The sequence below is a fragment of the Berghia stephanieae genome, chromosome 3 (assembly GCF_034508935.2).
Source record: "Berghia stephanieae isolate SIO BIC M18660-M18661 chromosome 3, UCSD_Bste_1.3, whole genome shotgun sequence".
NCBI lineage: Eukaryota > Metazoa > Mollusca > Gastropoda > Nudibranchia > Aeolidiidae > Berghia > Berghia stephanieae.
Window position 1 is genome coordinate 44,061,292 of NC_088362.1, and position 15,380 is coordinate 44,076,671.

The 15,380-nt window shown below is 32.5% G+C and overlaps 2 protein-coding genes across 2 annotated transcripts; one reads left to right on the top strand and one right to left on the bottom strand.

Moving 5' to 3' along the window:
- Nucleotides 1–4,031: 4,031 nt before the first annotated feature.
- Nucleotides 4,032–15,102, bottom strand: LOC144967805 (uncharacterized). Its single transcript, XM_078905459.1, has 4 exons — nt 14,947–15,102; nt 9,209–9,416; nt 8,284–8,436; nt 4,032–6,438 (listed from the first exon to the last, which is right to left on the bottom strand). The coding sequence occupies exons 1-4, from the start codon at nt 14,947–14,949 to the stop codon at nt 6,056–6,058; spliced, it is 747 nt and encodes a 248-aa protein (XP_078761585.1). The 5' UTR covers nt 14,950–15,102; the 3' UTR covers nt 4,032–6,055.
- LOC144966897 (uncharacterized) lies at nt 13,438–14,373 on the top strand. The gene has a single exon (XM_078903601.1). It carries the CDS (start codon nt 13,438–13,440, stop codon nt 14,335–14,337), a length of 900 nt encoding a protein of 299 aa, XP_078759727.1. The 3' UTR covers nt 14,338–14,373.
- Nucleotides 15,103–15,380: the final 278 nt, after the last annotated feature.

Consider the following 15,380-nt stretch of genomic DNA (forward strand, 5'->3'; position numbering starts at 1 on the left):
ATCTCAGCAAGTAAACGTCATTGATAAAATGGGATGTAGACAAATCATACCTATGCTTGCCCTGGAATTCCTTCCTATCTTTCAAAACAAAATCTGAAGTTACAAGAATGAACGAGCTACTTAGCAAGACACTTTTCGTGCTCAAATACTTCATAATCCAGCACCATAACCAATATTAAAGTGTAAAAATGTGATGTTGGGTAAAAATAATTTGGGACCAAAAGAAAATTTTCTTTGTTCTTATCTTAACATTGTTCTTAGATAAAGATAAATTTTGATACCTTTACAGTCCACAGTATCAAGCAGCTCAATGTTTACTAACTGGAATTAGTCCCAACAATATTTTTAATATCAACCATTCCAAGGAGAATTTTGTTAAATTGTCTTATCCTGTCAAACTTGTTGTTTTTGTTTGTTTTTAAGGGTTTTAGGGCGCTTTGCAACACATTTAGGTTATATCAGCGCCAGTAAAAAAAAAGAAAATGGGATAGTAAAAAGTTCTAGAATTACAATTAAAGCACCCAAGAAAAAGTAAGACATAGGGGAACTGGGAACAAATAGGGATTAGATGTAGATTCAAGAGCATATCACCAATGTACTTAGTTTGACATCACCTATAAGTCTCATCCGGACACAAACACAGAATCCAACAAAGAGGAATACACTCAAATGCTTACACAATACATTCAAATTAACAAACATAATAATACATAACAGACAGATGATTTACAAGGTAAAAAAATCATCTCCCAAAACAATAACTATGAATTTGACTATTTCCCTCCCAGCCAGGACTCCTTCCAAGACAAAGACAGAATGCAAGTTGGAAAACAGATATACGGGGATAGAAGACACAGTATGTACCTCCCTGCCCACTATCAATAAACTAAAATGATCCTAAACTTGTCAACAAATTTTAAAACAAGCCAGGCCAAAACGAAATTAATTATTGTACATTCTTGATAAAGGACAGAAAACAAGATGAAATTCAAAGGGGGACTAATGATATTCAGGGACAGATAAAACAGTGAGAGTGGACTTGACTCACGTGAGTAAGACACCCCTGCATCCAAATATCAGAAATTTCAGTTTGTGTTACTGTTGAAGCCATACATTAATTATTGTAAAATAATACTTAACATAAATAATACTCCTTTACTATCCTTCTTTTTGGTTTTTCAACATCTTTGACAAATAAATTTTGACATTTTAACGATAACAAATTGCAAAATAAATATGAATAAAGTAATGATACATTAATCTTAATATCATAATGATTTAAAAAGGAATGAGGAAGGAAAGTAAAAAGAAATCATGGAAGAGCAAGAAATGGTAAAAAGCTTAAAAGAGTTCAACATGTGTTGTTTCACTGTTTACGAAAGTAAACATATGAAAACACAAAGTACATATGCAGAAAATGAGACAGAAGTATAAAACAGTATGTACATCAAGGCTTATCCATATCTTCGCTTCTTTGTCCATCTTCACCAAAGTGGAGTTTGGTTTAGATATCATTCAGAAGCAAGGAAACCAACAGGAGAATGATGAAACAGAATTCTATTTACAACTACAATAACATCGTTAATAGCACAATTTAACAAAACATTTGAGTGAAAAAGCAATGTTGTCTAACAACAATTTTACACAAGATATATCATCACAATGCAACTGTATTAATTTATAAACTTAGCATCAATATTATATGTTTTTTAAAAATCATGAAAGATCCAAATAAATTTAAAAGGAAAGAAAAAAAAATAACCCATGCAGTGTAGCAGCTTCCACTTTGGAATTTTTTTTTTAACTTATAATTATAATTTTATGATTATTGCACTCGAATTTGTTTTATGTAAGTAGGTATTGTCATCGATGCAGTAACACCTTTATAATTGATAAACATTATGATAATTGTAAGAATTTTTTTTTTTAAGAAATAAAAAGTTGAACAAAGGTAGAAATGCAATCCGAATTCCCCTCCACGTGTTAAATACTGGTATTATTCCACAAACGGACACAACCCTGTCAATTCTTTCCATTCCCTCAACAAACCCAAGAAAATATAAATTTATCCCATCGTAAACATCCACTAAGGTCATTCACGACTTTACAATTTTAATTTGACGTCACCTGATTTTGCATCAGTATCACCAAGATAGAAAGTGCGGTTGGTGCAAAGGAAAGCAACCAGTAAAATTAGATACTCCCTTTCATTTTCTTTTCAGTATGCCTCTACGTAAGGGTCCATTCTAAAAAAAAATTCTGTTGCTGTTTGATCATGTCTCAATTCTACTGCTTGACACTTAACAACAATGCCGAAGCATACTCAGTTGAGGGTGACTGTGAAAGTCCTCGAGTCTCGTATCTTTTCTAGTTAGATTAAAATACACAATTTTCTATTATTACTATCTAATGAAAACGTTTCTCAGATATTGTAAAATTTTATTGTGTTATTATGTATGGTATTACACAGCAGCACAATGCTTAACTTATGGAACTGGTTAAATGATATAAATTTCATCAAAACCTTATTTGTATGTCATTTAGTTACAGTCTACAAACATTTTTTTTTTCCTTTAACGTTAACCTATATTCCAAGTTAGAGAGATTTAACTGTTTCAACAATAGGTTATAGGAGACCTCGGATACAAGGTTTGTAAATCTGAGGGTCAATCCTCCTTATAGTATGCAAGGTATCATCGCATGCAAGGAGCCCGGGGAAAATCAGTTATATCTTTATTGTCCTAAAAAATCTATTTTTCTATCCCCTGCCAATTAGATGAATGAAGGTGGCCCTAGACATAAATGATCGACTCTTTTATTTCTACAGTCCAGCTTATGCCAAACTTTAAATTATTTATTTAAAATATATAAAATTCTTCTGTTTAGTTTGACAGATTTTGTAAAACTTTTGGTTTTCTATGATATCGAAACGTACTTCAATACAACTCAATACAATAAACAACAACAACAAAAAAACAACAAAAAAAGATTAATTTGGTTTTGAAGGATTTAGGATTGGTTCAGTGATCACTAAATCTATTCTAGAATAAATATATAAACATTATTTATTTACAATATTCAAAGCATATAAAATTATTTTCAAAATGAGCAACAACAAGAAATGCACCGATGATTAAAAAAGCACAATATGTCACCAACATGAGTTAATGTATTCAAAATAAAACGGCATTGATATGTTTATGCGAAGTGGGAAATTTCTATAACAATTTTATAAATAACAGCTTTTCAGCTCATATGCAAAGAATGATCAACTTTATCAATAAATTACACTTCTTAAATACTTTTTTTTGTCTTTGATGATCCTCTCACATACAAAAAAAATGTTGAGGAAGAGAGAAAAAGAAAAAGGATCTATTACTAGAAAGTACATGAACACAACAGGTGAGTAACAAACGAGTGTACATCCCTGCCACTTAATATCTTTAAAGCTTGTTGTTTTTTTCTCCAATTTAAAATGAAAAGGTAAAAATAGACAACCAAAAAGTAAAACAAACAAAAAAATAAATATAACAATAATAATAATAATAATAATAATAATAATAATAATAATAATAATAATAATAATAATAATAATAATAATAATAATAATAATAATAATAATAATAATAAAAATAATAATAATAATAATAATAATAATAATAATAATAATAATAATAATAATAATAATAATAATAATAATAATAATTATAATAATAAAAACATTTAAAAAGTTATATTATGAACAAGAACTGGAAATAACTAGAGGTTTTGGGATAAATTATAATTGTAGCACACACGATAGAATGTAAATATTTCATTACCATGCACTGTGTCAATAATTTTTTTCTAATATGACAGTACTTGAAACTTGTCGCTCACGATATGTGAAAGCAGTGGCAAAATAATCCTCATTAGCCTAAAAAATATCAAAAGTATATAAATCGCAATATTGGGAATATGTTAGAATTTAATCTACACTATAAATAGACTAGAAAATATATTATCCATGTATACCATAATCAAATCAACTATTTATTTTTTTTATGGAAAAAACTGAAAAGACTTGGTGGAATTTAATAGAAAAAAATGCTGACCTCTTCCTGATACCACAAATAAAGATAAAGCTAAAGTTTCTGTCTCGTGAAATAATCAGGGACAACTGCTTGTTCTTCATTGGAGCAGATACTTGTCTGTTGCAAAGTATTTATTCCCACATGGTACAAAGACCCAGCTACCAAATCACTGCTGACAGAGGAGGGCTAAAAATGAATCTGACATAAAGTATATCCAAGCAAAGTCTCTTGGAAGAAAATCAGGAGCACCACCAGGCTGAAAACGTAATATAATACATATACAGGGGTTGAATTCTGAAAAAGTAATTTCAACTAACTAATTTGGTTAAGCTGCTCCAATTGTGGAGAGAGCTTTTAAAAAGACTACAAAAGGCTGATTAAAAAATCAACAAAAGAAAATAAATTTTGCGAAATCTCCATTCTCTGAAGATAGCAATGTCATCAGTTTACAATAACATCCAATCACTTCAGTGAGATTCTAATTATAAATAAAATAGCATTTAACAAATTGATTGTTCATTGAATATTGTCTTCAAATTAAAGAATGAATGACAGTCTATTCTGTTGTAAATTCAACATTTCCTCACATTTATATAATCTGGTCATTGAATTTCAAGCTTACAAGTGATCTAATTCCTTTGAAAATTGGAATTTGAATCAAAGATATAAATATAAAGCATCAAGCAACATAATGAGCCGTTGAAATTGGTGTATACTAACATTTGTTTCAAGACATTCATATAGACTGGAGAAACAAAATTATTGCAAAAGAAATCAGAAAAAATAAAGCAGTATTTGGAGTGAAAAAAAAAAAATCAAAACAAACTACGAGTGCTTGACAATAGGTCTTCCTTATTTTTCATATTTTTTGCAGTTGTAAAACACTGTTTGTAAAACCATAATTTAAACGGAGTCCATGTTATATCTGATCTATTCATCATAAGATTTTATCATGTAAGAAGAAAACAATTTTTTTAAAATAAAGAATAGAAATCCGAATATGATTACAGAACAGAATAAATGGGAAAATTGGAATTCCGTTCCAATAATATAGAAAAATACAAAAAATTCAATGCAAAAGGAATGAAAAGCATGTTTGTCATTGTCATAAAACAACCTCTATCATGGCAAAAGTAAAACATGATCAACACATTGCAAGATGACAGCATTTTTTTTTTTAATAAATAAAAAATAAACAAAATCAGTGTTTTTATGACTGATCAACAACCAAAAGTCAACATATTTTCGGCTTCAGTCCAAAACGAGATAGAGTAATAATGAAGCTATAACTTAACAGATTGATGCACAGCCTATAGCCAGCAATAATAAATTTGAATAGCAAATATATTACATTACCGAGAAGAAAAAAGGAATAAACTGGGGCAGTTATAGACCAATTCAATGTCTCATTGTCATAAAAACAAAAGATAGAGCTCCGACAGCAGACGTAATCCGAATCTGCCATTTAAAAAAAAAAACACATTTTATGTGAATCATTGCTTTAAAATTCTTCAGAATAATATAAATCATAATTTTATTTAGAAACAAACCCAACAATCAGTAAATCAAAACTGTTTTTACCAATTATCTCTTGAACGTTTGGTTATTAAATTCAAGTATGGACTTTAAATAATTTGAATGAGACCAAATGTTAACCCCTCCTCCTCCAGTGTAAAATTTAAATGCAGGTATGTAAATCCACAAAATAGGTCCAAAATGCCATTGGGCATATTTTACAAATTACACCTGCATAGCATTATTGACTTATATTTCCATAGGAAAGAAAATAAACTTTCACAGTTATTTTAGCTTCATTTCATTAGCTAAGCCTGTAGACGTTGACCAGATATGTGCAACAGTGTCATTTATATGGGTGCAAAACAATATTTGTTTGTGTTCTTTTTAAATGAAATTTAAATAACAATGCCCGGTGAGTGGATGAAAACATTTTGATCATCGTCAAATAGAAAGAAATAGAACAATCATCCATCTGTTCTTGCGACTTGCTCATAAGGGGGAGGTGCAGGCTCCTCCTGTGGAATACAATTGACGACAGTTTCATAAGCTGGTGGACCCATGTCCAACTGCTCCTCCATCGATGTGATGTAAGCCCGATCAGACTGAATGAAGTCTGGTAAGACTGCAGTAGCAGGATATGAGGGACCAGGCTGATGAAATTGCATTAAACGCTGTCTTGCCCATGCTGACTGAATCCTGCTGGATATCATCATTGTGAAGGCACTAATACACATGATGGATTGTGCCCCACACACCAAGACAAATCCCCACGAATAACGTTTGATATCCTCATAACTCCTCTGAACTTGGATAGCAAAAATTATGAGTCCAAAACTGCCAAATATCACTGAAATAAAATTAATTGAAATAAAAATAAATAATATACTGGAGTAAAAGGACATTAATAACAGTAAGAAACTCAACAAATATTTTACTACCAAAATGGATGTCTTGATGATTTTTGTCATCTACATTACAATTTAGCATTAATAATCTGTATGAAAAGGACCTATAATTAATTTACTTATTAATAATATATATTATATATATGATGGTGCAGGACTGTTCGGTCTGGAAGATACCTCTGGCTGAACTGAGGAAACAGCCAATATATCTCTATGGTCCGTTGATCAAACCTCTGAAGTATAGTATCGCGAAGAGGCTACTTCAGAGGTTTGATCAACGGGCCATCGATCTATATTTGACTAAATAAAGTGAAAACGATTTTTTTTATTGACTTTTTAAGTGATTCTTAAGTAGGCCATGCATAATAATTAAAAGGAAAACCCTTGAATCCTTCTCTCTCATTGGTGTCCAGGATCACATGGTTATAAGTTACGTAAAATGGCTGCCTACGCCGCATGATGGTTGTATTTTGAATGTTGCGAGAAATTCAAATATCTTACAGAATTATAGTGTAATTAACTTTGATATAATATGAAACAAATAAATACGTTTCTAAATCAGATGTGACTGATATTGGCATTTAGTTCGTCAAAGGCAAAGAGACAATGGTTTTGTGGTCATGGACATGACCATGAGCTTGCTTTAGGAAGAATCGCAGAACAAAAGTATTGACTAAGGATGGGAGGACAGAATGAGCGGAAGAATAAAAGGAAAAGATTTAATGGATCAACAGATAGGTAGAGATAACCATAGCAATAGGAAGATGAAAGACAATGAAGAGAGTGTTTTTGAAATGAAAAAGAGAATGATGGAACATGAACGAGGTTGATAGATAGAGAGAAAATGAGGTGCCAGAGAAGGGAGGAAGGGAGAGAGATAGAGAGAGAGAGAGAGAGAGAGAGAGAGAGAGAGAGATGGAGAGAGAGAGAGAGATGGAGAGAAAGAGAGAGAGAGAAGAGAGAGAGGGAGAAGGGGGAGAGTGAGAGAGAGAGAAGAGAGACTGTTGATAAGACTAATATATATATATATTATATATAATATATATATATATATATATATATATATATATATATATATATATATATATATATATATATATATATATATATATATATATATATATATATATATAGATATATAAATTAACAGAGCACTGTAGTCTAATCCGTATTATAACACCCCTTTTTTAGTCTCTAATATTAATCGGGATAAACGGGTCAAGCTAAAAATACATTAAGTGCCGCTTGTGATGTAATCGTGTTATTGGCTTAAACTTTAAATCAAAGGTCAAGGTAGGCAGTCACATTTATCGAAAAATTAATTACCTTCATCTTTTAAATTGATTTTCCATACACTGCACTGAACAGAAGTTGTATTGAATTAATGACTTCCTACCTTCACCTTTTAAAATATTTTTACATGCTCCGCACAGAACTGAACGTGTATTGAGTTGGGTCACCACAACCTTTTACGTCACTTAAATGATAAAAACAAAGGGGAACATTACGCAACAATGTGGGTTTTATTGTTTTGTTGACACTGTAAAATAATCTATAACTACTTCTTATCTCGACTTAAATGAAAATAATATTAACTTTTCTCATATTTTCATAAATACTGACTTTAAAGATGATTTTAAAGGAAATTTTTAGAAATAGGAAATTTTACATATGGAGTGTTATAAAACAGTTTTTGATCATATTGAATATTTCCTAACCTCGGAGATAGCCCTCCCCGAGCTCATCACTCGGTCTGAAAATTCAAAAACTGTATATTATATACTTACCAGAGACTATAGCAGATGTTTCCACATTCCTGTTGAAAACATTTGTTGACATTTGTGCCTTCAAAATGCAGTTGCAATATAATCCAATTACACAGGCCACAAGACTAAAAAACATGGACACACTTTCAAGAGCTCTTACTGCTTTCAGCCAACCTGAAACATTTATAGACAGAAAATAACTGACCCTTTGTTTCCCAATGTAACACATTCCTCCTTAATCCGATACCATGTGAGGGTGAGCCAAAGGCCAAAAATTTAATCTGAAATCAAATTACTATAAACATAAAAGTGAGTGGGGAACAATGTATTATTATCATTTGCAGTTTGATAAACTACATTCATTCCTTTTGATAAAAACATAGCCATCTAACTTAAATTTCATTGCATAGACTTGGAATTCAATATGGGTATTCAGGGGTTGATTCACACTGACATATTATCAAATGGAGACAGTAATCCTTCAGAACCATTAGGCAAATGGAGCCAGAATGTATCCCAGTTTCTATAATGTGAAATGGACAATAGTAATTGCTTGCTACCCTTTGGACAGGACGCTAGTCTTTCACAAAGTACTTTCTGCAAGATTAACAGACCCAGTTACCCAATCACTGCTTGATGGACAGAAGGTTCGAAAAAAATCTTGACTACAATGCTCTACCAACGGATACATCTGGACCCCCAAAGGGAGACAGTGGGACTCGACTAATTTCAAACCACTCATAGCCATCCTGATTCCTGACAATTTTTTATAATTAATTTACAAAAGATTTTTAAGTATAAAACAGTGAAACACTTCCACTACCATTGAAATTTGACACACTATAAATTATAAGCCAAGCAAAGGATATTATTTTGGCCACATCTGTGTATTGTCAGGTCGACAAAAAGAGTCAGGATAAATAATGCAATGCATAAGAAACTTTACCTGGATTGGTGCTGTCAACAGACAGCTTGCAGATCGACAGATCCACGGTGCATCTCTGCCACAGTCCAAAAGTCTGGATTTCCCCAGGTGACCATTCTGACAGAACCCAAGCAGGGACACAAAAGCCCACCACAAAGATGATGCTGCCTACCACCACACCGATGAACCCAAATTTGTACAAAGGAACTCTCTCATGCCAAACCGCCATCTGAATTAATGAGTGTGGAACAAAAACTTATCTTTAATTCTTTTGTTTGGTTTCCAATAACCAAAAGAGCAATGTTGGAAATCAAATACTCATGGGAAAAGTTTATTATCTCTACGTATTTGAAAATATAATTGAAACTATTGAAAACTAAAGTTCCAGAGGGTCAGTGCACTATAAATAAAATTTTCTGCAAATAAATTAATAAATGTGCACTCTGAGCACTCCATGGGTATGCAAAGCTAGCATTGCAAGCCAAATGCCAAAATCAAGCGATGATAAGCATTGTCAGTCTTTGGATGAGTGACAATGGTCACAAATGTTACCTCTCATGATGAGGCCTTATTATCCTATGAAAGATTAATTGGTCTCGTAGAAATATCAGAAGAAATGTACCAAATGAATTCAACTAAAATACAAACTGGCCAATTAAGATATATATTATTTTTCAATCAAATTCTGACAGTCATCTTTCCTGTTATCCAAATGTGTTCAGCTTATTATGGAACATGCCACTTGCTGGTATAATTCAGACACCTCCTTCCACTAAGTGGCATGCCCAGTTTTGAGAGACGTGAATTAAATATGTTCACAAATGCACAAGAGCAGATAAAAGGCTGTAAAAGCCTACTTAAATCTGGACTTATATCATATCATATCATAAAGATATTAAGCAATATTAGTAGACCTTTAAAAATGCACTTTAAATTTTCAGGAACGTACATTTAAGTAAATACATCTATCTGTTTTGTTTAGTTTCGAGTTGTTTTTGGATTTGGTTGTTTTGTTTGTTTTTTATTCATCTGATCATCTGTTCTGTGTTTGTGAGCCAGATTAGTTGTTTATTTATTTTTACCTCTGCGAAATTTCAAAAATCTATTTATAAATATTATTCAACAATTTTTTTTTTTAATAGCAGAATGGGAGGGGGTGAATATTACCATTTGCAACATTTTATAGAAAGCAATTAGGAAAAATAAAGATTAAAAAGAAAAAAGTGAGATCTTTATTAGCATTTAATCATTTGCACCATTCTATCTTCTGCGGAAACCAAATTTTTAAAAAGAGAAAAAAACGGGAATCGAACCCACAGAGTCGTTTTGGGCAATTCTTCTGAGACAGACATCTTATGCATTCGGCGACCCTATCCACATGACTAATGATGCATATCGTGTATACATAGCAGTAGTAATAGCAGTAGGCTAACACCTGCTGATTTGTTGTTCAGATATTTTCTTTATTATTTGACTCATTTTTTGTTTGGTTTTGATTGTATTTTTTTTTTGGTACTTTTATTGATATTGTATTAGTATTAACACGCATACTCATACTTATCTATTTTCATTTTTCTCTGTGCATTACAAATTTTCATATTCTCGAAAAAGTATGAATGTTAGATAAAAAGAGTGAGGTTTCAGTTTCATAAACGTTTGGCATTGTTGGCAGGAGCATCACATTCACATCGAGATTCAGTACTAAGACTAAGTGAAAGTGACTATGACTAAGATTCAAGAGTCAATTCTACTAAATATCATTTCACTTTTCTCAGTATCTGCGCGTTCAAACCACAAACGCGTTCAAGTTCAAGTTCAAACCACAAAAGTAGGGAGTTTAATAGAAATTCTAAATGTACCTCACACACTTGAAACCAATGTCATATGAAAGAGCTGGCAACACAGATTACAAAACAGTTTGAATTTTGTTTGTATCTTGATTAGAAATGTAGTTACGGCAGTTCAAAGTCTGAAATTTCAGACCGATTTTTACCCCAAAATTACCATTGCAAAGTTGTGACCGAAATCGCGTGATGTTAATAAAAAATGGTTAAAACAGTCAATATGGAGTTCTTATAATATATTGTATACCAAAATGTTCGTCTTATCGAGGACAATGCATTTACATTAATAAAGAGGAAGATAAACATTTCAAATTAACACATTATTACATAATATGACGCAAATGTTACATAATCAAAAATTCGGCTAGACGTAAGAAACAATTTGCTCTATCACTTTTGGATTTATCCCCAATATCTCATTGAAACAATTGCAAATAATTCCCCTCTTCTAATTAATACATAGAGAATAAAAAAGGGTTTGAGAGTATTTAAATGAAAAGATATAAACATGTTGTGTAATGTCATAATGAGTTTATTTTTACCTATGGCAATTTAATTGCATATAAATAAAATGGTAGATTGAAAAAGTTCAAATAAATTGAAACAGATTCCCTGTTATACCTAATTAGAAGGAAAGTTCTGGCTTTTAATACTTTAAAAAATTCTGCTGAACCACTTTGGGTTTATTGCTATTACATCATTTGAACTGACAATTAATATAATTTTATCCCCCCACCCCCTCCCCCCTTCTCTCTCAATATATGGGGTGTCAAAACTAATAGAACTTCTTACCATAATAATTATTAAGGCAAAGGCCTTTAGAATATGGATACAAATGATAAACATATCTAAACATATGGGAAAGAAACTTGATGACTTGATGGCAAAGTAAAATAAAATTAAATTAAAGCAATTGGTATTTTTAAAATATCGATATTATTAATATCGGATTTCACAAAGAGAAGAAATATACGAACTTTTAAAACAAAAACTATAAAAAGCCTATAAATAAAGTTGGAAAGTATGTATTCAAAATAAAAACATAGCAAATAATAGTACTGAAAATATTATGGACTAAATTTAACATAATACATAACTAAGTTTAAAATATCGATATGAATATCGATATCGTCCGGCAGCCATGATGAGAAGATAATGTAAACAAGGCATTTCGGCGCAGAGTTAAAAGGTGTCTGCGCATCGATATAGAGCCCTGAAATTTGGCATGAATAAAGTTTAGATGTTATTCTAAAAACAAGCGTTTAAATTTTAAAAACACACGCGGTAAATAAAAAAATAAATGCATTTGAAAATTGCCAAATTTTAACTTCATATAACTTCTGGAATTATCAATGGATTTTTCCTTAATTGGCACCATTTAAAAGGAAATTGAAAGACGAAAATAATGATATCAAAATATCTGCGATATTCCTCTTTATAACGAAGTTATGCATCTTTAATTGAACCCCCCAAAACGCGAACGGCAATTTTCGGTCACAACTTTCCTATGGGCGAGTTGGGTCAAAATTTGACTGCCACTGCTGCTGCTCACTAAACTGCCTAACAAAAGCCTCAAACTCAAAAGCAACGCATATATCATCATATGAGTTAGAGTTATAGGCCTAAAGAGATTTCAACTTTAACAGAAATACAAAGAACAGAGGCATATAGGATAAATAAATGAATAAATAAATAACGTCTTGAGTTGAGTCGGCTAGGCTAATACTAATAATGGTACTACCGCAAACTCGGGGACCCGAGTCTCTCTTGCTTAGTTTACCCTAGATACGGTCTGCCGCCTGGAATGATGACACCGGATGTTGCTTATTGTTGTATGCCAGATTCTTATCGTTGTATGCCAGACTGGCATTTTCTTTTTTATGTGTTTTATTATTATGTGCGAATTTAATGTATAATGTTTTTATACGTTTTGAACCCGTTTTTGAACAAATAAACGTATATTTGAAAATGGGTAATAAAAACAGTAAAACATTTTGACGTGTTCAATCATTTGGATTTCACGTGGGGTTCTTTGCCGTTTTTTTTTGTCTGGTGTGTTTGTGTTTTTCACGCCGCGGCATTTCGATTCTCATCGTTGTATGCCAGATTGGCATTTTCTTTTTTTCGTGACCAGCATTTTCTACAAAATTATGTGTTTTATTATTATTATGTATGTACATGAATATAATATGTATTATATGCGAATTTAATGTCTAATGTTTTTATACGTTTTTGAACCCGTTTTTGAACAAATAAACGTATATTTGAAAATGGGTATTAAAACCAGTAAAACATTTTTGACGTGTTCAATCATTTGGATTTCACGTGGGGTTTTTTGCCGTTTTTTTCTTTTTTTTTTGTCTGGTGTGTTTGTGTTTTTCGCGCCGCGGCATTTCGATTCTCGTAATGGCGTTACAATTATTATATGCTCATGCGAGGACAGAAGAAGACGCTATTCTCTTTCTCCAGACTAACGGGTTATTAACAAGAAATCCACCAAATTGTGCGACTTGCAACCGAGTCACCACTCTTATAAAGAAAAGTGCCACAAGTGACAACAGGTACTGGCGTTGCCCTACCCACAAGAGTGTCAAAGTTCCCTTAAGGAGAGGATCGTTCTTTGAACATCAATGTCTTCCTCTGAGGAAAATTGTTGAGCTGCTCCTTTTGTGGGCTTTCAAGGAGCCGATTCTAAACAGTACAGGGCTCACTGGAGTGAGTGAAAATTCTGTTTTACAGTGGTATGGTTTTTTTCGAGACATTTGTTCGTGGTGGCTTTTGAACAAGCCGTACCAAATAGGTGGTCCAGGCCTCACAGTCGAGATCGACGAAAGTCTAGTGGCCAAAAGAAAAAACAACGTGGGCCGAGTTGCTGAGCAACGGTGGGTGTTTGGTGTTGTGTGTAGGGAGACGGGACAGGGATTTTTAGTGGTCGTGGATAACGACAGATCAGCGGCTAGACTGTTGCCACTTATTCAGGAGCACATCGCCCCTGGTTCCACTATACACAGTGACGGCTGGGCTGCATACAACGGGATAGCCAACCTCCCAGTCCAACCTCCATATCAACACCTGGTGGTGAACCACACAGCTAACTTTGTTGACCCCCAGACAGGCGCATGCACCAACACTATTGAGTGCTATTGGAAGAACTGCAAACGCAGGTTCAAATCTATGCTGGGTGTCCACAGTAGTCAACTGGAATCTCATTTGGATGAATTTATGTGGAGGGAGCTATACGGGAAGACTCACCAAGAAGCCCTTCGACATATTATTCTCCATCTTTCGCAGTGGTATCCAGTATAGGGTGAGTTATAAATACTGTTTACTACTAGTATATGAAAAAAAAAAACCCAACAAAACAAAACAAAATCCAGTCCAGATCTAATTATCTACTATGAATCTAGAAATAGATATATTTAGATCTCGAAGCGATCTAAATTTTATATTTTAAAAGATATTAGATCTAAAATAAAATTAATTAAAAAAATAAAAATTTTGGCCAAAAAATAATTTGGATCTAGATTTTATATTTTAAAAGATATTAGATCTAAAAAAAATTAATTAAAAAAATAAAAATTTTGGCCAAAAAATAATTTGGCCAGAAATTATTTGGGGGTCCCCGAGTTTGCGTAAAAAAATAAAAAAGATTTGGCCAGCAATTTTTTGGGACCCCGAATTTGCGTAAAAAATATAAAAAATTTGGCCAGAAATTATTGGGGAAATTTTTGGGTCCCCGAGTTTGCGGTAGTACCCTAATAATAATAATCGAGTTCATTTTTGAAGGCGACAGTCTGTACTGTTTCACTCTACTGCGTTTCACTGAGCACTGTACTGTTTCGTACTGTATTGTGATCCTTTCACAAAACAGAGATCTTGGAAGAGAAAATAAAGATAGATAAAAAGAGTCAATACCATGCTATTTTCTTTATTCAAACAATATAAATCTCAAAAAGTATGAAATCTTCGGAATATTGTTTTGGTTGACATTCTAAACAACCATCGTCGTTGGTGTTACTGTTACTGTTAGTTTTTTTCGTTGTTTGCTTCCGGATAAATGGCGGATTTGTCACATGACCATAAAATTTAAAGACCTCCATGAAAAGAAGATGACACTGGCAGTGGCGTACACAGACTACCTGTGTTCTCTATGGTGGCGTGGGCTTGTTGTTTTGTTTGTTTTGTTTTTTGTTTGTTTGCTTTTTTTTTTTTTTGTGAGTGTGTGTATTTAGTGTTTTTATTTTGATTTCGTTTGTTTTGGGGTTTATTTTGGGGGGAGGCCTTCCGAAAGCTCCTACATCCCCCCGTATTCTTGTTTTTTATAATGTTCTAGAGTATTAGGGGGGGGG